The 26,704-nt window shown below is 31.2% G+C and overlaps 1 protein-coding gene across 4 annotated transcripts in view; it reads left to right on the top strand.

Moving 5' to 3' along the window:
- The window catches only part of LOC138326661 (protein lin-28 homolog), a 56,146-nt gene that overhangs the window by 5,922 nt on the left and 23,520 nt on the right, over positions 1-26,704 (top strand). The window contains exons 1-2 of one of the 4 annotated variants that reach the window (XM_069272684.1): positions 5,054-5,391; positions 23,610-23,710. In XM_069272684.1, coding sequence (XP_069128785.1) covers positions 5,304-5,391; positions 23,610-23,710 — 189 coding nt within the window. In that variant the 5' untranslated portion in view covers positions 5,054-5,303. Of the gene's footprint in view, positions 1-5,053; positions 5,392-8,740; positions 8,944-21,788; positions 22,331-23,609; positions 23,711-26,704 lie in introns of those variants that run through there. The other 3 variants (XM_069272683.1, XM_069272687.1, XM_069272695.1) reach the window with 3 other exon arrangements.

Raw genomic sequence — 26,704 nt, 5'->3', positions numbered from 1 at the left:
GCCCTCTCCTGAACAATCATTGTTTCACTTCATCATTCCCTCTCCTGAATAACCATTGATTCACTCCATCATGCCCTCTCCTGTACAAACATAATTTCTTTCCATCATGCCCTCTCCTGTTCATATGACCTTCCTCATCCCCTTTCTTATAAAGACCTTTCATTCTTTGTAATGTCTTGCTTGACTTTATTATAGTCATATCCTCTTCCAAGAGTCCAGTATCGGGTGCTATTTAGACAAGTTCAAATGCTGATTATGTTCTAAACGCCTGGTTGTATTAGTCGTGTAATTTTCGACAGTGAATGTCATTAAATTTTAATAACCAATGTGGTTGACTAGTATACCCTAAAGCAGAAACAGCACGATAAAACCACAAAACAAGTTAAATTAGCACAACATTTCGTCGTGGACGACATGAGGATAACGCGAGTTTAGAGTTCCTAGTTATACTGACTATTTTATGATAAAACACAAAGGTACAGCTCTAACTTTAAACTGTTTCACTGAAAAAGAAACAAATTAAAGCGCCAGGAAGAAAGCCACCTAAATTAAATATATAATATACCATGACTTAATCTAATTTTATCATCAAGGTTAGCTGTATTTGCAGTTCCTGCTTTTCTCGTCGTTATATTGTCGTTTTCCGTTGGTTTTAGGTATCAGTAATTTGATGTGCTGTTGAATTTGAGATATGTCAAACTTGTGGGATTATGATGCCTGGCACATCTCATTATTGACATTGTGATCATTGTTGTGGAATTATTTGATGGTAACTCATAAACTACTGCAGACACATTTGAGCTATCCTGCTTAAAAGGCCGAAACAGTTCATTATGAATTTTAAGTGGTGAATGAGTTAAAACAGTGATTCATTTGGGGTTTATTACTTTTTACCTGTATTGATAACGTGCTTACTGTTTGCTATTGAACTTGTACCAATATTGATTGTTATGTTGATATATTATTCATTTTCACCGTACCGATGAGAATTATTATATATGTTGTTATATGAAATTAATAATTTTGATTGTACATGTATATGTTTTCGATCGTTTTTGAAACCTTATACGAGCAAATAAATATGAATACGTTTTATAATAGCGATTGTGTTTAAACTTATAGATATGATTTCAATACGATTTTGTTTTTAATTGATTGCAGTCTAATGAGCTCTTGAAATTACGTTTCATGAGCTATAAATGTGACTATATTGTGGTTTTGAATTGATTGATTTAAACTTTTTGTATTATGTGAGTGATAATAATTTGTGTGTGATCCTTTATAACTGTATAAGTTGTGAAAATCACTTTCCTCTTATTGATAAGGTACTTTATGAGTTATACAAAACTATATTCTGGCATTGATTAAGATAAAAAATCTTTGCTATAAATAATTTGTCTTTGATTGCTTTGATCATTTGAGTTATAAAAATGAGGATATTTTGTTACCGTTTAATTTTAGTGTGATTGTTTTGGACCATATATTTAATTGATTATAATTTCCTTTGAAGATTGCTTTGAAATTTCTTTGTATGATAACATTTTGTCTTATATTGTTATTTACGATTAATAATAATTCATTCGTTTTATCTTTTTATCTCTAGCCAAGTCAAAGAATCCTTTACAATCGTTACATCTGTTCCATACCTGGGTATTTTATCTTAACGTCATAAACTTGTTTGTTTGTTTATGTTTATATACAATTGATGAAACTACCATATGTTTGGATATTGTTTATATACATTTTTCATATTTTCCCAACTCTCATAAGTATAATTCACTTTATTCAGTTACCATATGGTACATATATTAATAGTATTTAAACTGTTGTTTGTTCTATATGGTAATGGCGGTCTGTCAACATATACATTGGAAATGTTTATTTCGTTACAAAAAGAGCAGGATAAATACCATAGAGCATTGACCTCGCGTATTGATTTAGAAAAAAAATCCTTTGATAAGCAAATGAAATCGTACACGTACACTAGTTTTAATATTAATTATATCAGATTTAGTAATAATAATTTACCTTACTTTTATTTCAATTTTAATCGGGCTTGGAAAAAAAACTGAATTGTTTGCAGCGCGGATGTATACAATTTGTTAACATTTGATATTCAGTTTTTGATTGATTAATAAGGCCCATCCGCGAATGGCGTGAAAAAGCGTCGTCATCATGACGTCACAAAAGAAATGTAAATAAATTTGTAAACTAAGATGTATTGCCCCCAATATTGATCAAAACATTAATGTCACTTAAAAATATAACTCTACAATTTGTTTTAAGAATCTATTACATTGAATCATACAGTTTGCTAACATATGCATACACATTCAGGACTACCTAGAGGGCGTTCGTAATAAGTACTCATATCAACATTTTATGAAGAAAACATTAGACTCATTTACATTTATATATTATTATAATAATTAAAAAAATGTTTATTTGTATCTTAGAAGTTACCATAAGTCAACGACTATTAAAATCTAGTCACCAAAGGTGGCGCTCGTTCAATATAGGTCAATTCGATGCTGAGAAGGAAATGTACATTATTTGTCACTCAATGATCACGTGTTCCAGGTGGTTGCCATGGATACCGTCACAGTAAGTGGCAGTATATTGCAGGATGATTATTTTCTTGTTTTATGGTACACCGTCTCCCTCCAGACGCGGCCATGACCTGTGATGTGTGAATATCTTACGATAATTTACGGCTGTTTAGACTAGTCAGGTTGAGATCACTTTCATTTTCTTCTTCATCGTTAAGTTTCACATGTGAAAAATTTGCAATCATCAAATATAAGTGTGAAATTTGATTTTTCTTTGAGAAATGCAGTATTTTCTTTGGACTTTCTGACTCTGGATATGATTTTCAATTAACACGATGACTAAGCTGACCAATTCACTGGTCAGTGACAAATGGCGTCCAGGATATCTGACCAGCACAAACACATTCCGTGCTTGCTTTACGTAAATATCTCCTAACTGAAACACTTCTCGTTAGGTTATTCCAAACCTCACGTTAGATTTATCGTTTCATATCCGAAGTTCTAAATACTAAGTATGAGTCATTATAAGACTCCACGCATATTACTTTACTTTTATTTTTCCAAGAAAATAGAGCAAACATATATGATATTATATTGGTATTCTGAAAAATGCTTGATGATTTGAATTATGCAAACATGAATATATTACCGAATAATAACTTCATTCTATTCTAGAAAAAAAATCAATTTTTCTAGTAAACAAAATTATGGGTGTTAATAAAAATTTCCATTTTCGCATTAAATAATATTTTTTAAGCATAAATCGAATTATTCTAAATCAGAATAAGAACAAATTCTGTAAAATGTAAAACGTCCCAGATTATTTATAGTAAATTAGTAAAGATGACCTTTGAGACGTCACGATAATATAGTGGTAATACCCTTAGTTCTATTGTGACTTAGTGAGGTCTTGCGTCATAACTGTTTATGGCTATATAAATAAGATAATTAATTTTCAAAATAATTTTCTGCTGAATGTTAATTTTTCGATTCATTTCATTCGATTTGAGTCTTTCTTTTTATATAAGCTGAAGGTTTAAATAAACTGATCTTCTGAATTTTTTGAATGTACTGTTACTGTGTTAAATCAAGTCAAGGATTAACCTTAATGTAAACTTTTAGGATTTCCATTGAAGTTGGACTGATAAGAAACTGATGAGAAGATTACGATATTCATTAACGTACGATTTGTAAACCTATTAGATGTCTTTTATGCAGAAAATTGATTGTTGACTGTTCCCTTTTAAATGGTATACTAATTAAATATTTCATGTTATAAACATATCAGATAAATTTCTTCCTATCAGTATAAATTGCACGATGGTAATTTGTAAAAAAAATCATGTTCAGTAAAAAATCATAATAAAAAGATTATAAGCCTAAACTGAGTAATAAATGACCGTACTATCGAGTAAATATACACCATATGAACTTAAACTGCATAACAAATATGAGTACAAAATATATCAGAATTCTAAAGTTGATGTCAAATGCCCTGAAATCAAATTAAGTTATATGCAAAGAACAGCTCAATCATAAAATAATTATTCCGTACATGTACGTCTTCTACATAAGTATGTACGTCTTCTACGTAAGTCGACTGTGATATTAATCTGAGTAAAAGACATCTTTTAATACATTAACTTAGAACTATATTGCATTGAAACTTAACATTTATAGCATATCATCTGTTGTAGTATATATTATACAATACACATAAATGATTAAATTACTAAATCTTTTATTCTTTTCACATCATAATCCTCATTATTCTCATACAATGCAAACAATATCACAATACTCAAATATGAAATCTTTATTCATTTTATATCTTAAGAATGTCCTTTAAAGCTATACAATATAGGCATGCATGACCAAACGAATAAATCATTTAGTATTTAAACATTGAAAATCTGATGATACATATAAGATTTTCGTGTTAGAGATGTATCGGATTTAATTGGGACCCCGTGGTAATGTTTGTAGCTCCTGGCTGTGTTGGCACACAGCCACCTCTCTATCTTCCACTCTATCTGCTTCTGAAACATCACTTTCACACCCTTTCACATTCGGCAGCTCTAGAGGTCAAACTGACCCATGTGAGTGACCACGTGAACGCTACGTGAACCGACGATAACCTCTGCACTGCTTTGTCGTTTTGTACGTGGCCCCATCTTTAGCTTTTGTCCAAGATCACCATCGGCTGGGAACCGGAGAATTCAGATTAAAATGGGCGTGGCGATTGGTAGTGACGTAAACGAGTCCACGATGATAAACTGATATGCTTCGATACCAATCAGTCAATAAGATAGAAATTAGAGAAAAAAATAGGAGCAGAATAAAAAAAGAACATAGCACCAAATACTTTTACAAATGGGTAATTGATATCGGCGTGGATTTGTTAGACTGGCTCTCTCCTATTTTGTTTGGCGATTTTCCTAAGATAATGTCATGTGCTTCGCACTATCCTCTTCTACATAATATATGACTCTGTTGGTAAGCGGTGCGCAACTCCAGGCACCGAGGGCTTCTTTGGCACTCCATTTTCTTGCTATTTTCATGGATTTTATTTTTTAAACTAGTTTCTGGACTTTCATCGGTTTCCTATCCTTTTCAGCATCACCCTGAGATGCATTGATGGTATTTTTTATTTTTGCTTGTATGTGAAATGTAGCAGAACCTCTTGTGCTTAAAACCGGATTTATCTTCTCTGAAGAAGAGTGTCACAAATTATGTGCCATACTCAACAGCTAAATGGTACACGAAACGGAATTATATACTACAACATCAAAAATGCACGGTTTCAAGCTCCCACAGGTCCAATACTACCAGCCAGCGTCAGGTAGGTATCGCCTGATTAGGCAATGCGTATTTATACTCACCTTTAATTAGCAAAGCTAATTTAATTAGCAGGTTCATGTCACATCACTCACGTGTATTTCCTTCTGAATTACTCATGGATATCAACTGATCCTACCAATAAATAATAGTACGTCTCTAAATGGTAGATTTTCCTAAATGTTTTAACACAGAAAGCAAGTTAAATATGAGATTTCCATCAGCAGACGTTTTCACACAAGTCTGCGTAATTAATTGTTATATAATAAATTATATCATTGTTGTAGTAATTTCAGTCGAATATAGGGCTAAATGAAGAATATCTAAGAATTAAGAAAAAAATTGAATATCTTATCAATTAAAAAAAAAAAAAATAGAAAAGAAAAAAAAGATAAACAAAGAAAAACTGAATCTTATAACATAATATATATCAGAAACATATATACATAGAGATTGGAAACTCCTTCTTTATCTTTGCTGACAGGCAGAGGGACCTCCGGTTTATAAGCATTTTGCCTTGGCTAACTACTTTTAAGTGTATTCTTTTAAACATGATATTTTTGGATCAACACAAAGTTTAAACATTATATCATGGTTTGATGTGATCAGTTTTCCCGATTGATGTTATTAAACATGATTTTTGAAAGCACGAAAATAAGAAATTTTACCTGGTTTTTCGAAAATCAGGCATTCAAAACCGAAAGTGCGTTTTGTTTTATTAATAAATATGTTAGAATATGATTTTTTTTCTATCCAAAATCGTACTCAAACCATCTGAAAATTACTGAACTTTTACAACATATCAACGTTATTCTTTTACATTCAACGATTTAAGCTTTTATCTAAAAACCCCTAAGCACATACAAAGATACATCTGCTGATCGTAAAATTGGAGGATTTGCCAATCTCTATATTTATATGTTTCTGTATATATTATATAATGATAAATATCGATAAAAGGAGGTTACGACAGAACTATTCATTTCCACTGAATAATTTATTATTAACGATACTTGATGTGACATTGAGCCCCGTCACTTGTAATTGCATTGGATAGGCAATATGTTTACATGTACATAAACTGTTTGTTCGATAGTGGAAACTATGATGACCATTATTGTTGATATATCTGATACATGTACCAATGATACTAGTTTTTATCATTAAGGTAATCAAAAACGAATTGTGACCTAGTGACCAATCTCTGTGGTATGACTTTTAATATGAATGTTGTTTTGGTTTTAGTGGGTTTTTTCATCTTTGATATTACTTTAAAGTTATCAAATCAATGTTAGCGGTTTCCGTGATGGAAATGATAGGATTATTTATATTTAATTCTCGACTATTATATCATGATAATTAAATAAATATACAACCTAAAAACACTGATTCTGATGGCATTCTCTTGAAATGAGTTTAATCTCATGTATGAATTTACACTTTCATAGCAAAAATAATGATAATAGAATTCGAAAATAAATAGAGGAAAAAGATAATAAAAAAACTTAATGAAAAAAACAAAATCTGAAGTTTTACATGTTTTGTAATATAAATAAATCAAGTTGTAATTTAAAGGAAAAGATTATGCCGTAAAGAACATATTGTTTTCAGATTTTTTCGTTTCATTTTGAGAGTTCGATTTAGGAAGATATACAAATAAAACGATAAGCATCTCACTGTGCATAAGTAACAATGCATTATCTGCAGAAATTCCAAAATATTTTTTGTCTTCGTTCAAAATCTGGATTTTAGTCGCTCTTTCATGAATGCATTTAGTTTGATACTTCGATTTATTTAAACAAACTTTTAAAATATGCATCAATTTCAATTAAAGATATCTGACAGAAAAGACAAATGTTTCATATTTTGTATTTTTAATGCATATTTTCCTGTGTTTTTCATTTAAAACCAACAAAAATATATTTAAACAGTCCCAAAGGTTATCTTGTCTTATCAGGTACGTAATATATAAGTAATTACATCATACATGGCCATTGGAAAGCATAAAACACGTATGATATCTACTGTACAAAACACCCGAATTGTTTGTGACAATGCATTTAAATCTTTTTGTGTGATAAAAAGGATTCACTTGAAAAAGTAATACTTGTTCATATTGAGACGTAGGATATAGTGGATTTAAAAGTGTTATTATATGGCATCTATCTTCGTCTTCCAAAACGAAGAACAATACTAGTTAATAATCACACTCAAAAGATATGACAACGCTGCCAGATATTAATTTCGATATATGAAAGAACCAAAATAGCAAAAATTTTTATAATCACCAAATGATGAAAAAACAAGAGCAGAAAAAATTCAAAGAAAATCAAGGTCGTTTCAGTGTTCGATAATAATTTTATATCAGATAAAAGAAATGATCAGAAAGCATTTACCAAGTACAAACATTCGCTGTTATCAGAGTAATGGACAATCTTCAACGCCTAAAGTTGTCACAACAAACTTTTAACTTCTTGCCAATCAAAGCGAGGTTGTATTAATGAAAAACAAATATTTATCAATTCCCAACATAAACAAAACTCGGTGTAAACATTACACATTGTACTTTAATGTACGAGCCTAGGTCACTCATCCTCATTACGAAAATTTCTAACGACATCAAGTCAATTAAAGTATGAAGTGCCGCACTACATCAGAACGTTTATTAGGCACGAATGGAACATGTTTGGGGTGTACATTTCGATTGCCTAAACTTTAATACTGAGTAGTAAAACCGATGATGCGCTACTTAAAAGAACTTTAATTAACCACGGATGTAAAATGTTTCGAGTGTAATTTTGTATTGCCTAAAATTTAATACTGATTGGTTGAACCGATGTAACCAATACAACAAACTTAATGTTGTTGTTTTGCTAGTCTTATCGATCGTGCAAATTTAAATATCAATATTTATCAATCGCTTAATCTTCTTGATAATAATCTTTAAGAATTGAAATCGGATGAATATAATAATCCTTTGTGACAGCCACTTGTTATCGTGATTTGCTAGATGTCACTTCCTCCTAGATCCAAATGATTTCAATTTCCTAAAATATGTTTAAATCTCAAATAACAAAAAAATTCACGGCAGAGTGCCGACGATAAAATGTGGAGAATTTGCATGCATTAAACAACAATAAAAAGTTTGCAGTGTACAGGCCAAGGTTAGTTCATGGCCTGGAGGCCGAGCAATGCTAACCCTCCCAAACCACTTGTTTGCGACCATTATGTTCAGCAAAGTTACAATTATAGTCCAGTGGTGCATGAAATTAGGCCGAAACCTAGGGCATTTCAATGGCAGAGTGACCGCAGGGATAAAAGATACTGACCCAAGAGTCACTCTCCGTCCCACTGCCGAGTCACCATGTGAGGTCAGTGGTGGCTGCATTTCAAACAAACGTTTATATCATCATGAAGGACTTTTCCACTACTCCTACGCAACAGTCGTTTATTAATCTGTCCAATTTAGTGACCAAAGGTGTTTCTTGGAATCAACCTCCTCAACCTTCAGGACCTTACATGATTCTTGGCCAGCCGATTCTGCCCGGAGGTGGTGGTGAGTGTCACACGATTTTAGTTTTCTGTTTGGTATTTTCCAGAGAACAATCTTTGACATTGATAGATATTCTTTGATAATGATCAGATAGATACTAGATGAGACATGCATAACTAATTATAAGTATGATTCATGCTTTTGAAGTCAGATTTATTTAGCTAGAATCTGAGAAATCTAACTAATAATGGAATGTAAAAAATGTCCAAATGTCGTTCCATATGAAGCCCATACGAAAATGTATCCAAACGTGCAAATATTCTATGCATTGATTAACATGTGGTAAAAACAATGACAACTGCTGTAGAACATAAGTATCCTATTGCTAGGTTGAGAAAAAGGCTTGTAACGAAGATGTCAAAAAGCAGACTAACAAAACAACGTGTAATGGTCAATTTCGGGGTCATCGCAGTGGCCAGTATGTCATCTGACACGCTCATGTGTATAAATGGACGCTGGACACCTGCGGAGATAGATATATTATCATATTGTAGACTTCACCTTGTTGTAACCACTATATCATAGCTATTTATATATAGGCATGATATGTATAGTACAAGACTAATGTACAAAGGTCACTCTCTATAAGTTATATTTAAAGGTGTTGTGGTATATATATAACCCACACGTTAAAGGGAAGTTACCTCGACATTACAACACAGTGTTTTTATGTATATCTGTATGTATAATACAGAATCGTTCTAGGCAGTGTTTTTGTCATGTCACCTAAAAGGTCGTGGTGGTTTATATATATATGGACATGATATGCATTTCTTGCCGCTATGCAAGTACATTTAAGTTATGCAAGTTATTTATAGAACCAAGGAACACAGTTTCTTTTTACATTTGCATAAGAACTTTACCTTTTATAAAAGGTAACATTGTATCCATATTTTAAATTTTGGTTTTTGAGTTTGGGATAGCTTTTTCTAGATAATGCCTCAGATCATATTGCTACCTTAATCATGTCATTGCTTAAAGGATAACTGGCGGCAGTGCTGTAATACTATACTCTAGTTAATTAGTTACTAGGTTGACGTACAATGTATATCATTATAACATATTTGTTGTTTTATTTTTGCATAACTCAAGAGGTTAAATGACTGCTATGAAGCTAAACCTTTTCAAAACAAGTATATTGAACGAAAGTTACGATACAGGCCTTTTGAATCTCGTGACTACTTCAGAGTTTGGATGAAGCAATATTTCTAATTATAAATGATACTAAAGTAAAAAGAACAATTAATGCAAAATTGGTTTTGGAAAATTTCAGAAAAAGAAACAAACAAACTTCGGTGAATAAGATATATATGGTCATTGTGTTTGACTTTCGAGTAACAAACCATTACATTCAGTATTAATTGCTTGTGTTTATATTGTGCTTTTATAAGGTTTGTGAAGCAAATCCTTGTACTGCTCGGATACCAGTTGATTAATTGGACAAGATGAAATTTAACCATGTAAGGTATAAAAACAATTGAACTGGTTTAGGAATATTTCAGAAACAAAATTGAAGCAAATACAAATTGAAGTTTTCTAAACAGGCCGTATTATCAAAAATGATACTGTGCCTTAACAGTCAAAGCCAAAAGATAACTTCGGACACAAACTAGAGCTTGACTTAGGTTTAAAGACGATCATAAATTTGACAGTTGGTATCAATATGGAAACAGGTACAGGGTTTTAAACTTTCCTTCGCAACATTGCTCGTAAAAGGTTTCCGAATTGTCCAAACTAATGCCCTTGGTACTATCAGGCGGACATAGAGCTGTCAGAAGTAACTGAAACTGTATGACTCTGTGAATGATCAGACACCTGTCAATGCTTTTTAAGACTGATAGGGTCACGTGAAATGTTTATATCTTGAGGTATACTATATAGTTGCCTTTATTCGTGGGCTGTTACATTTCGCTTTATTCGTGGGCTGTTACATTTCGCTTTATTCGTGGGGGATTACATTTCGCTTTATTCGTGGGGGATTACAATTAGCTTTATTAGTGGACTGTGACATTTCGCTTTATTCGTGGGCTGTTACATTTCGCTTTATTCGCGGTGAAGTTAATTACCGCGAAATTAAATGCTCAAAAATAAAATAACAAAACATAAGTAAGATAACCTTACAGCATATTACTTTTTTAAATCGACAAATGCGCGGATATTTCTCCTCGCGAATTGGTATCAAAAGGGACATCGCGAAATTTGGTACCGCGAAAACAAACAACGATACAGTAAGTATAAAGCTTATTTTGATAGTATGAGGTTATGATTAAAGCATAGAGTGATGATATACAATAGGTGGTGATACTGTAGTTTGAATCTTCAGTTGATGGAATTTAGAACAAAAGTACAGATAACTTTAAATATTTGGGTGTTAGTATGAAGCTGGGTAAGATACATAAGGTAGTATAGGATGGTATTTAGGATACCTTTACATTTACCTTTGGATACTGTTATTAAGCTAATTAATATAGTATTGAGATGATAGTTTATGATTATACTTTATGTAATACTTTTTGTGTGATGGTATGATACTTGCACTTGAAGGTTTAAAGGTAATTTAATACTGTACGCGTACGTGTAACTGGTAATGTTTACAGGGCTACGATTTCGCTGGACATTTCAGAAGCATAATATAAATTATTTGTACTTTTAGGCCATATTGTGAAAAAAAAATAATTGAAATATTAATTTCACTTTTTAATTCAAAATCGTGATTTTTACCCGGTAAAATAGTCGACTAAAGGTATTATACAATTGCAGGTATAGCTCATAGCGTAGGAATATGATATAGAACTTAGAGTGATAATATTGTGCTTAGATTCTTCTGAAAAACAGCACTATATCAATTTAAATGATCCATTGTATAATAAGGATATATCGTTGACATTATTTTTTGTTAAGGAATACCCATATAAAATAGAAATACAATTTTAATCCGCATTTCATAGTAAATATAAACCAAATTTAGAATTAAAGAAAAGTTGTTAAAATTGCCCGTTATTTGTTTAATCAGAAAACAGCTACAGGTATTATGTGATCTACATGTGATTTTGTCTTTTCAAAATGTACATTTACTCAAAAAAATGTTGATCTTAATTACAATATGAAATTTCTTATTAAAATGATGTTTGGATTTTATGAAAAATCTTTATGTTAAAGCATCACAACGCTAATTTCTAAAAAAAAGAAGAAACAAAAAGAATAAAATTATGCGAACATTATATAGAAAAACTGCTGATATGTTTTCTAATGACTACAATATTCCATCTAAAAATAGAAGTTAAAACTAATAAATAAAGTAAAAAATATCCAAAATATATTACTCTCATCATTTAATTTATCGATTAACACATTCAATATTTCCAATCTCTGAGTTGAAATAAATTCATTTTTTTGGATACATCATGAGTAAGTTCAATGTAAAATATCTACTTTTGCCTATAATTTACTAAATGCTATCGTTGGCCGGCTGATAATGTTATCGTGATCCTGACCTGGTGTTATAGCACAGACACAGGACGTGCTAGGGCTCTTAGTTATCGGTGTTATACGTCATATTCATGAGTGCCAAGGGAAATTAAAAATGATATCGTGAACCTATTGTATGCAGACAACTTCCAATCGCCTTCAAACCATTATCGTTATGTTCTGGCCAAGTCTCCAGCCTGTTGGCTGAACAAACAATTAATTTTTTTTATGATTTGCACGGTCAATTCTCTATGGCAAAATAGTTATGGTAGAAAGAATAACCTACATTTTAACGCAGACTTTTTTGTTTTTGTTTTATCATTTTTGTAGAATGCATTGAGCGTATTTGATTTGAAAGAAATAAAAATTAAACACTTAAATATATTTTCAATTTGATAAACTATCTCAAATTTGAACTAAAACATGTTTTATACCTTTAACGGTATATTTGAGATACGTTAATGTTTTGTTTAATCCACGGTATAATCATGCACCTGATCGTCATATTATGAATATTTGTTATGCATGTTATAAACAAATAATAGCATTAATTAATACAAGTGTTTCATATGTTTTAATGAGTAGTTTGACAATACATAAAAGTACACACCCAAATAGAAATTATTCCTTTAACCCCAAAACATTATCATATTACTAAATATTTATTACGTTCTTGAATTTTTTCTGTTAAACCTGCTATTTTTAGGAATAAACATTTCTTTAATAAATATATCTATACTCTCAGTCTGCAATTTCGCGTATGTTATCGGTAAAATATGTTTTTATGTGTGTGATTGGGTTTTTTTTAATTAATGCTGGGTTACGTTAATAAATAGATATGGGATTAACAAAAAATAAAACAAATTTAACCAAAGGAAAATCAAAGAATACCTATTCCAGAATATCTAGCATATCAAAAGATATAGTGCAAGGAAGATAGCAAGTACCCAAGAGAAGACATTTCTCTGTACTAGTTGTCCAATATGGATTCTCCAGTCTCTTGATTCTAGATTACTGGAAGGGTGACTGATGTCGAACCGCCGGTTTGTTTTATTGAATTGTTCTAGTGACTGGACATCGTTAGTGCGTCCGTTCCGACGTGATTCGGACACGCAAGTTACACACTGACCAACTGTCGATAGATTCTGGTAGTCTTCTTGTATGGCATTGTATGTGTCCATGCACCGTAGCTTGAATTAACTTCAATTATAAAAGACAAAAATTAGCCTCTAATTTTAATGGTATAAGTTGAGATTCTATCGAATTAGATTTGAGTTTCCTAAGAAAACAATTCACATTTTAGGAATTTACTAACTTTAAGGACATTTAAGGTGAACGCTATGGTTGCAATATTGAGCTTATTGAATCGTTAGAACTTACTTTGTACTCAGTGAATTTCCAATTAGTAATCCTACTGCTAAAATTATGGGTATAGATATATATATTTGTCGTGTTCTGAAAGCAAGATTGCTACCTCTTCAGAAATAACTAAAACATGACATTGAAGGTTTGGGTAAGAGGTACATGTACTTCAATTTCCACAGCATTATGACTATACATGAATTCCTACAGTTACTGGAATAATTTATTCACAGTAAAATAAAAATGCGACCTTTATAGAATATCTTGTCGATATGTTTTGACAAATTTCAAATTAGGAAACTTTTTACTCGTAGTTTTACAATCTACAAGTATAATACTCATAAGCAATCTTATTTTGTAAATTATTTTAGTATTCATGAACGGCATCGTTTAATGACAGATAATTCTTATCTTTTAAAATTCAAAAATACAGAGGCAGAGGTATTGAAATAATTTTGAAATGTCTTAAATATTTGTAATATACATATGAATATGTTTTCCACAACAAAATCAGAATTCTTTAAATGTGTATAGACAACGCCATCTCGCCTTTCAAAATTATAAATCAAATGAATTTTACTGTTTTTTGTTGAGAAATGTTTGAAGAATATAGAATTGATTTTGTAGTTGAACTTCTTACATTTATTTTGCTTATCTTATAACATATTTTAAAACCTGTTAATAGAACATCATAAGATTTTAAAGTTACCATGGATCGCTGCTTGAAAGAAGCTTAAACAAAGCAATATTCCTTAATTTGTCATGAACCTTTATCAAGAAGAAAGGCTGCGGTTAGGGTCAAGAGGTCACTCGCCTTCGCAATTATAAAAATACAGCTGAAATGAATTATCAATCTGAACACCCCAGAACAATCTGAAATCGACTTTATGGCGATGTTACACCTGTTGTTTAGCTTGAGACATTATACCAGTGCGATATATTCGTGATTAATGATCTTTATATTGATGTGTTCGATTTCTAAATCTCTGTTGTTCACGTTGTTATAATAAATGAAATGTCCATTGTATCCTAGAAAGTGCCTGTGTGTGGGCTAAGGCACGATTTTCTAAAGTTAGATTGATTTGTATAATCCTTTACCAAAGAATTAATTGTGATTGGAAAGAAACGCCGCAAACCGTTTTCTATACATTTATACCTTGTTTAGAAGATTTCATATAAAACATATCCGAATTAAAGTGATAACTTGTGATTTGGCATTTCGCCAGGTCTTAATGAATGGTGAAAACAGTATTAACACGCATAGACCCTCTATAGTGATAGCATGGTCACATTAAAAACATAATACATTAACTTCTTCGATCTTTAAAAAATCATTTGAAATAGATATGAAGCGCAACTACTATAATAAATGTTCTAAAAATGTACTGAATATTGTGGGTATGTTGTACTTTCAAAATCTTTTTAAAAATCAATGTTAAGTTAGGATAAGATTTGCAACAGTTTGTCTCTATTTCAATAATTGCTTTTTCAAAAGATAATCTTTTAAACTTATTCGATGTTTTTCTCCATGTACCCAGGCGTTATTCCACTCAAAATTCTGGTATGCCTTTAATGTTCCTGACTGTTAATAATAATGCATAAAGTAAAACAAAATAAAATCAAACAAAACTTCAAAATGAGAAATTGTAAATGACGAAAAAAAAATATAAATCGACGTCTATCTATTTTTCCGTTAAATTATTTATCTAAAATATTTAAAAAAAACACCACAATTTTGATAATAACTGACATTTCCATGTGGCATATTGTACGACTCGGTGTAAGGCAGCTATTGGTGGAAACTTGGATAGACGTTATATCGATCCCAATGATAACTGCCACTTTTCTCTATCGATTTTATGCCTGCGCTATGTTATGTTACATGCTAATGTGTTTTACCCCTTATGAAACCTCCTATCACTCGGCCTGTGCTTAATTATAATAAATGATCCGGTTGCCTTCTCCTGTTTCATGGCTGTTGATGAATGAGGTTTAGGTTTGCCCTTGTATCTGTAACTCATGTTTTACTCATTAGGATCCATTCAATTTGCAATATTTTGTTATAAGCTCTATATGGAACGTGTACGGTATTATATTTCCAGGCAAAGCAGTAATGTATTGAAATATATTGTTACAGTATATTCTAGGCGTAGACAACAATTATGAAAGTAACATTTACTGTATAACTATAAATTGGATCATACATCAGTGTTTGCGCCAAATATGATTTCTTTGAAATATTTTGTATACATTATTGTTTCCATTCTGTATTTAACTGTGCATTTACGCTATCATGCACATTTTAAGTAGAACCATTTGGTTCTTATCTGACAAATATATACTGCGCGCTAGCGCAGTGCGGTCTAATTTTTTGCAATGCACTTGCATATATTGACCAACTACATTTGTATGCTACAAGATACATCAATGCCTAAATTTCATTCTTACTCATTTAAATGTTGATAATGAAATAAGAGATAAACGTCTACTAATGATGATTGAATCCATAACATGGAACAGTGATTTTGGCATTGATGAGTTTATGTTGATATGTCGTCATTTCTGACGTCAAAAACTCTTCGAATGTCAATTTTAGTCTAATATATATCGTTTGGCTTCTCTTGGTTAGTGTATATATTTAAGGTTAAATATCGCTGTATTTGATATCGAATCTGTCAAAGTTTCACAGTTTTGTGTTTTTTGCATTTTACTGTGAAATCATCATAACAAAACATTTTTAAGATATGGACAGACTCAGATACTATTCGATTTTAATTTTTTGAATCCTTTCGACTTTTTTTTGCGACTTAAGAGCTCCGGGATAAAAGACTAACCAATGATAATAGTTTTAGCCTATTTCGATTAGGATAAAAGTGCATCGCTTTTAGATTGATATCAATTTCGTAGTTTATGAGATCAAATGTTGAAAAAAAAAAAAAAAAAATGTGATATATATAAAGTGTTTATGTTGCATGTGTATTTAATCGATAATGCTTTATTATTCAATTTTAGAAAACTGAGCGAGAAAGTTTAATTTTCTACGAGTAATTTTGCTATCTGGTTTAGAATGATTTAAGGATTTCTTTCTTAGAACGTATTATATCATGAATAATGAGCAAAACTTAAGTATAATGTCATACAAGTACGTCATGACTGCATTATACATTTTGATTTAAAGGATGCAAAAAAATCCTCTGTATTTTATATAATGACCTCAAGTGGTTTGTAATTGCCCCGACAGCCTCAGTCAGACATTTACTGACATCAATAATGACGTCACCATTATAAATAGCTTTGTTAAAAAAAAAATTGAAACAACGTTAATTACCTTTTGTGCTGGGATGTCTTCCGATATTCCATAGCGTTTGATTAGGAAATCATCTGGCTTGGACGTTACCTGATGTCACAATTATATTTGTGAAGTGTCTCATTGTGATAGGGGTTTTCTTCTGTTTTAACTACATCGACTTGTCTGTCTGAAGTATAGTGCCAAAGATATTCAGTGTTCAGTGTATTGACATTCTGTACTCTTTCCATTAATGAACAAATCTTAAATATTTGGCAGAAAGATTAAATTTATTGAAGTCCATTTAGTGTCATCCATGTATGTTATTTCAGGAACTTACAATTTGAAAAAAAATATTTGTATGGGATAACAGTTTGGTATTAATTTGTAGAAATTGGAAATCGGAACTCGTTTGACATTTGACCCCTTGTATTTTGTTACCTTTGTATTAACGGATATCAATATGGTGTGTTTGTTATTGTTTTGCGTTCCTTTAATATAGTGTATTGTCCTCGCTATTATTTTTGGGTAATTATTAATAACAGTACAATGATTTGGATAAGGGTGATAGCGAGATGTAGTCATAAGATAGGTAAGATAGATAAGATCATGGTTCAGATGATATTGTGTACAAGAAGTTCTTTTAAATGATAATATTGAAAATAAAGGAATGTCTTGAATTTCTTCTTTAAACTCATAAATTTTGGTCTCTTGCCAGCTCTACGTTTATATATGTTTCTTGTATGCATAACTAATAAATATGTGCATTATAAATAAGTGACTTGTTATCGAGTTGATTCTCTAATTCCTTGATTTATCCTCTTGCCTCCTCTTTTTATAGATATGTCGCTCATATACATCTTGGTACGTTCCTGCAGTATGGAATGTCGGTAGCATGTCTGACAAGTCATACGAGATGCATAAGTTGCATAAGTGACGAGTTCAATGCGGACTAAATATTTGCACGATGTTCCAAACATCACTGACAACTCATAGGTGGACGAAATAGCTTGATGGTGTCCTTGACAACATTGACCAGTCCTATGGGATTAAAACGTTTCGTAGTCTAGGAGATCAAAAGTGTATTGTTTCCATCACATCAGTGATGAATCCTAGGGGAATAACACAGATGTATTGTGCAGCGCACTTCGATGGTGAATTTTAGATGAACAAGACTTAGTTGTAATATCCGAAAACGGCGCTAAGAAGTCTTAGGGGAATCAAAAAATGAATTATGTACTTAACCTCGATCGTCCAAGAAAAACGAATCAATTTCCATTTTAATTTCATAAAAGTTCGTTGGTTTTCATTTTCACTTCTTGGTATTTATATTGTTTTGGTGTGATGGTGTCATATTAAACATTTTCTCATTTTGGTAGGTCATGTATGGTTTGGGTTCCCATATTCATTGATTTAAGTGTTAAGGAATTAATTTGTAATAGGAATTTCCCATATTCATTGATTTAAGTGTTAAGGAATTAATTTGTAATTGATACATTCCTGATTCAATTTTAATGGAAATTTTATTTGATTTTGCAGATTTAGTTCCCATGATAACCATCAGAAATATGCATAACTTTGAACATTTTGTAACTGGTATGCCTATTCTTGTTAAAATATAGAAACAATAGAGCGCAATTTTGAATAAATTAGGGTTTGATTGGGGAGGTGTTCAATGGTCTTTGGATGAACAAACTGCAAAATTTACAAAATTCACAAATAATTATAATTTATGCATGATTAGAATGAATATATGTACAATATCAACTGTAGCTGCAATGATACATACTTATTATCATATCATTTGTGATGAGGATTTTGTTTTTGGTGGGGGGGAGGTTAAATGGGCTCTATATATTCCTTTCTTACATTAAAGTTTCATATAAACTTGTATATTTAAAACAGATTTCGAAATGTACAAGTAAACAATTAATGAACATTAATGTTTCTCATTTTAAGTGAAGATCGTGAAAATATTGGTTCGCAAAAAAAAAAAAAAAAAAAAAAAAAACCCAACCTACTTAACATTAACAAGGCAATCTTTGAAAGATTAAGCAGGAAAGTGAATTAATTAACAATACATTGTATAATGAATTGAATTATAATTTTATATGTATTGATAAAAAATACATAAATATTCATTACTATCATGGTTTTTCCTGTACGTCTATCTATGTATTGTCATAATTATTTAAATATTAAATTTTCATGGATTTATTTTAAGTTACGGTATGGACATTTTACATATGGATGGAAATATTGTACAATGATTTACAATAATGTCTGGCATTGTTATAACCTCAAACAAACAAATCACATGAAAACCCAAGAAGCTGTTAGCCACCTTATTTTTTGCGATTTACATATTTTCGAGTACAATTTGCGAGAGTAAACGCGAATTAAGATGTTATACGAATAATTCTATAAACGTTTCGATAAAAATACGATTTGCCAGTAAGAGCATTTGATCGCAAACTTAGGTATTTGAGAATATGTTGAAAATTAAAAAACGTCAGATATTGAAATGGTTGTCAGTAGTAAGGATGAAGAGGGAGATGGTAACTCATTTGTATGCAGATGGTTAATATTGACTTCACGAAGTTCATGCCATAGTTAATTATGTTTTTTACCATGAATCGCATTGCAGTTGCCGGTTTTCTCTTCATATCTATCATACATACTTGTTTGACTATATTCCTTGTACATATTGACCGTATTTTATAAAGTTTTTTTAGTTTAAGTCTCTGTACAAATTATATTTATGATGTGGATATGGGGGTTTTGCTTTTGTACATATCGATAAATTCTATGTAAATGACACAAGTCTCTGCACATAGTTGTATACTGTATATTATTGTTGGGCTTTGTTCTTTTTACAATTAAATGTATTGTATATAGTTGTCAGGATTTAGTTTTTTTCAAAAATAAATGCATTGCATATAGTTATTATACTTACGTAGGTCTTATGTGCATTGGAAATAAATTCAAACATTTTCTCTTTATTTAAACTGTTTTTTACGAAATTCTTAAATAATATGTTAAAAAGAGTGTATTTCTATTTCTATATTTCATTATCTACATCTCTTTTATTTTTAACACTTTGGTATTTGTGTGTAAATAAATAGCAGTTTAATAAACTGACAAACCAATAGAAAATATGCATTTATCGAATTTCATAATCACTATTTTCTTTAACATTGTTATCCTTAAAATCATGGAGATTCTTTGTATCAATAATAAATGATAAATTGTTACCTTATTTTTGGTATAAACATAATAAGTATATTGGTATTTTGTTATAAAAATTATGTCCGTAATTATAAAATCCATCTTCTTGCTGAAAGAAAAGAAAATACAAAATTATTGTAAAATTTAAAACGTTCAGTGACTTCATCAAAATGATATTATTTTTTCGTAAATAATCGTAAACAAATTAACTGAATTGAAAAAAAAATAATTTCAAAAGTATATATCAATTTATTGTTTTAATAAAGGAAATCTCATCAGATATGTTTTTTGTCAATTGAATAGGATATGGTAAACTGTAAAAGAAACACACGATTAAAGTAGCCTTTCATTGGCAAACCTTGGTTGAGCAATTCATGAATATGTATACATCAGACTGTAAATTGCCTAACGTATGAACTCGACAGCTGCTTGAAATAATATCCTCCCTATTCATCCATTGGCTGAGTCAACGGTCATGAATATCCATAAGGTATGCTTCCTCATATTTCTGAGGGCGGTATTCTAATATTACGTATTCTGATTGAAGAAAAGCAAAACTTTCTATTGTTCTACCAACACAAACGAAATCGAAATGTTGAGAATGATTTGAAAATGAATATGTTGCAATGGCTCATGTCAACAGCTAAGAATATATGTGATGTTCGAATTTTGCATGTGAAATAAAACATGAATGAACAATAAATGACCTTTTAGCCCCGCCCATTGACCTTTGGATATGATAACAACATGGGAGGTATTTTCTTTTTTAACATCGATAGAGGTATGATAGGTAATAATTTTATACCTACCCACCCTATATCAAAAACTTTTCAACTCGCTAATAAATGTATACTTTCCTTCATTCAATAACCAAGATTTACTGTTTGTACTGTTAGTAGTATATATTTCAAAGGGACAAAATCGTTAGATGTGTTAGTGTACTTAATTTTGCAAACATACTAAATCAATTAGTTATTGTTTAACAATTAAGTACATCTCATTTAAATTCTAATGTTATTGACATCGGAGCTCTGTCGTTACTTTCTTAAACTTATTAGAATTATTTAAAGTATGTCAGGAATTTTGAAGCGTGGACATGACCTTATTTTTCGCCGGATGTTGTTTAAGTTGCAGATTGTGAATACAGTCGTATTTATGATATGCATAGTTACTGTTCTTTTTTTATTTTGCGAATTTCAATACCAAGTAAATAATACAGCGCGTTTTGAATAAATTGGTCAAGTTGTAGACGTGAACGCAAGCACGCGGTTGTAGAAACCAGTGAACCGAATCGGCTGAAATAGCTATTTTGTTGGTTTTTTTATGTAGGCGTGAACATATATCGTCAGCTTGATCTTGAAAGCACAGAGAAAGCTCGACAGCTCGCTACCATAGTAACGGATAGAATATTAACTATTTACCCTCGGCCTGTTTACCGTAGAGAAGTGACCCTTGACCAGTTCGTGAGGTCAAGCTCTTCTGGACCATATAAAACAACACAGACCAAGCCTACCTGGCAGGAGAGTATCACAAAGGACTGGGGTTTTCAGTGAAACACTAGCGCCTGTGTGACCTGTTGAATATCCGCCTATCATACACACACATCACTGTGTCTCTCCGTGTGTAAGCAAGTGGCTCTAATGTCTAACGTCATAGTATGAAGATGTGATGGTCAGGCACAGTTAGATGACCTAGTAAGAGAATGGTCATCTCACTAATTGACCGCTAGCTGGCCTTAGGGGGAGGATAATGTACACAACAACGCGGACTAAAGAGTGAAAACACACAGGCAGTCATTATGATGTTTAGGATATTGAAATGAAGTGGTTTCGTCGTCGGAAAAACTGTGATATATTATACAAGTTTTAACTGAACGACTGCAGGTATGCAGTTTTTGTAAAATCAACGACACTGTTCACACATATATTTGAAGATTCGAGGAGTGAAAGCACTGGATATAATGCATATTTGTATAATGAGCCTACAAGCTTCTGGTCCTGGTAGACCTAGATGCCGATGACGGTAGTGCGATGGAAGAATACGGAGGTGAATTCCCCTTTATATGTTCTTTGATTTCAAATAAGTAAGCTTACTGTCTCCGTTCATGCGGTGACTGGTCCTCAATCCCCTTCTAAATGTCTCAGAATCCTTGTGTCGGTAGACCAAAGACCTGGCAGCGCCATTATGGTCGAGCTGAACAGCTGATTTCAACTTTGTGACTCCATGCTTAGGAGAGTTACCACATATATGTTTAGCAGAGCGCCACTGCACCTGGATCGATTTATTTCCATGTTAACTGCGCAGAACTACTATTACAAAATCGTTAGATATACCATCAAAATGTTGGAATCAGCAAAATCTTAAGGATGTACTGTAAAACTGACCACTAGTGTTGTCCATTTTAGTGTCGGTTATATACATACATACACATAAAGATGATATATTTTAATAGATTAGCATGTGTTATTCGAAGGATACCGCTATCTATCTGCTTATGGTGTACTTAAGTCGGAAACGAGATTGCAAAGGATATTTAGTTGCCATCTACGAAAATATGCTAATTTTGTTTCACGATTAATATTTACCAATGTATTCTGTTTTTGGAATTGTGTCAATAGATGTCAATTTACTGCAATAAAAACAAAACTATTGGCACGAAATAACTGTACTTTAAATGCCTTCATTACAATATTTCAATGTGACCTTTTTCAGAATCACTAAATCACGTTTTGCTAGCTGACCCACTAAAAGATATTTATATATATATATATATAAGCAATGTAAATAGCATTGGAAGGCGTGAACTGATACAAAATGTGAGATAAACTTTCTAATTATCAAAGCGACAGACATTACCAGTAAAAACCTGTTCTTAATCTTATATATTCTTGAAAAAAGACTTCGAGAATATTCGATAAAACGAACTGTTACATGACCTAGTAATATATCTATAAACTAAAACGGTCATTCAAATCAACATGGCCGCTCGTAGTGGGGGTAAGTTTTCAATATAGAGAGAAAGGGGTTACAGAATGTTATTTACCTTTTTAACATGTTTCAGCAAACTATTTTTCTTTTTATTTTACTTTGATATTTTAAAATCTTTATTTCAGATGGATTAATATATTCATAACTAAGGACTACTTATTGGATATTGATTATTAATTAACTGTTAATTACACCCAAAAGAAGAAAAAAAAATAAGACATCTACCATGTTCCTTAAAACGAGTTTTTTGAGAAGTTAAATTTTCATTCCAGATGGATGAATATCTTTAGAAGAAAGGATTTTTATTGAAAATTAATTAATTAATTTTTCATTACAGGAGGAGGTCGGCGACGTGGAAGATGCAAGTGGTTTAATGTTGCCAAAGGTTGGGGATTTGTAACACCTGACGATGGGACACAAGATGTCTTCGTTCATCAGGTAAGTTATCTCACCTAAATTATCTGTAAACATCCTCAGTTTGTATACAGCATTACCAAACTCCATCCTTCACAAACACACACAAATATATGGCATTGTTTTCTAAACTAAATCTGAAAACAACAACGACCAAATTAGAAAACCTAAACAAACAAAAACAAGTGATCAAAATACAACAAATGAAACTATCATTAAACACTTATTCAAATTATATTCCATTTGAGAGATTTACCAATATAAATACAATATAGAGAGATTATTAATAAGAAACCAGTCCAAATAAAACATAAACAAAGCTAAGAAGGATGTCATTTACATGAAACAACAACAAACAATATCAAAGTTTATCATATATCATTAAGCAATGAAGATATACTCATGCCAACCTGATAGTACACACTTACACAATAAATAATTAAAACAATTCAAAATCCAAGAAATAAATAATACACAAATTATAGGTTATATATAAACAAAGGTTAAATACAATTTCTAGTATATTTTTGTCGCATACTGTTACATCTTTAAATATGGCTAATGGCTAATTTTGTTTGTTTCAATAATTACAATATGTAAGTACACCTTAACATTAATCACATTTAATGACCTTGTAATTAGTTTTACTGGAGTTACTCTTAAACCTGCATAAATGTGCATATTTATAGTTATCATCACTACAATTAAAACATTTTAATAGAGATAAGATCTGATAACAAAATAAGCAACAGCTTCAACTAGGTTAATTTACAAAGCTACTCTTATAACTAACAAGTCCAGCTGCCCAGTGTAGTGTTGTATTTCACTACTGCTACCATACTGAGGGTACAATATATTTTATGTAAAAAAAGTTAAAGTCCAACGGCCTGGGTGACTAGCTTATAAATAGCACCCTAGTGTTATATTTGTAAGTCCCTTCTACGCCATCACTGAGCCCCCTATCCCAGTCAATTGGTTGTAAACCCCCACTTGTAAACAGTTTCCCCTTCACATCTAATCCTCTTTTGTTCTGAATGGTCACTATTCCTTATTTGCATCCATCTATATGAAGCTTATTGTACCACTGCTTTACCTCAATCATCTCTTCTATAGTATATGATATTCTAATTACATTTTACCAGTGTATTATTCTCTGTAACTGGCAGGGTAAATATGTTTTTGTTTACTAATTGTACTTATAATGCCCTTATTTACAATTACATAGTACCGGACATTATTGCCTATTTACCATTTTACCAGTTGACCATTATCAGTACCATCACCATATGCCATGATTTTTATTTATCAGTTTTCGTTTAATTTTAATTGGTCTTTTAATAAAACATGATTTCATTTTGACCCATTTACCTATTTAAATATATTCAACCCTCGCGTGACCTTAAATTTATTATCGTACCAGTTTTACCCTAATCAGTTCCTTTACCTGACATAACCATTTGTTTTTAATGTCCAGTTTCATCAAATCATTCACGTTTGCAAGATATGATCTTCAATTTACCTGTTTAATCTCAATTAGTCCCATTATTTGACATTTACCATTTACCGAATTCACTTTTGTCATTTTAGTCTCCCTTTTTAGGGACTGATGTATGCATCACCTGTATTTATTTATATACTAACCAGATCTACTTTCAATTAAAGTCACAGGATGTATCCTAAATAAACTCCTAGCTTCACAGATATGCACACGACCCTTTCAGGGCCATAACAATGGAGTAAAGATATGGTAAATGATAAAATGATGTTTTATTTTTCTGCTTATTAGTTTTTCATACCAGTGCAAAAATTACAAACAATATCGATTTATCCATGACAAATCATTACTTTGAAAAGAAAAACAAAAACAAAAATGAAAACCAAACAAAAACAAACGATAATTTTGTTATTTATAACTACTTGCTTAGTTTAAATAAATAATATTTTGTAATTTTTTAACAAATAATATTTTGTAATTTTGCAACAAAGTCGAATTTAGTTTGATAACATTTTTGAAATATATTTATTAAACATATTAAACATTTTTGAAATATATTTATTAAACATATTAAACATTATTTTGTTATGATGTTATTCATACAATATTTCAGAATAAAATTATACTCAAATTGTCGTGTTTTAAAAGGTGAAGCAAAGCAACGCATAACATACTCTTGGAATTTTGATTTAATCTATTTCTGTTAGTTGGAATTTTTATTGCGTCAATAAATATAATTTCAATAAACAACGGAATGATAAATAACAAATAATTATTCTGGTTGATTACAGAAACGCCATAGTACTTAATTCTATTAATTCTTATTGTTCTCCCAAACCGTCAAATGCTTAAATCATCTGTGGGAATCTCCGGTTTAATTTAGTTTTTCTTTTAAAAAGTGTGCTCTAGTTGACCTGACCAGGCCACGCCGGAAGTTGAACGACCATGTTAAGGTTGTAGAACAGGTCAAGGGTTCCACTTACACACGAGTGTAATGTACTCACTGTATACAATCAGGTTACAAACTGGTCTAACAATTGTAGAAATAAATCGGGTGAAAATCTGACCTGCTCAAATTGTCTTTCTTTATTCATGTTAATGTCTTTGTTGCTAGAACTCCTATATATATATCTAAATAATAACCGCGTTTATTTTAACTACAAACGCAACCATTGATATCATTTTGTTAAGAAAGTTATTTTCGTTTTGTTTATCAACTTCGAAATAATTAACTAGTCGAGTTACATTTTTCGTTGTTTTGCAATATTTACCTGTCTGTGTGACACCATTGTTGAAAGTTCGATTGCATTAAACGAATATCTATTGGTTTTATAAGTTAATTTGTTAGCTTTGTAAGAGTTTCTGAAGAATGAAAGTTATTAGTTCATAATAAAAATATATGATATGCGAATAAAAAACGTATTCTAACTACTCATATTTTCTAATCAGATAATTTTTTTTAAAGTATATGAAAGGATTTAGTTCGGTCATAATGTCCGTGTACACGATTATAAATGATTGAA

The sequence above is a fragment of the Argopecten irradians genome, chromosome 1, assembly GCF_041381155.1.
Source record: "Argopecten irradians isolate NY chromosome 1, Ai_NY, whole genome shotgun sequence".
In the NCBI taxonomy this organism is placed as follows: Eukaryota; Metazoa; Mollusca; class Bivalvia; order Pectinida; family Pectinidae; genus Argopecten; species Argopecten irradians.
This window is presented reverse-complemented; position numbering and strand designations above follow the sequence as displayed.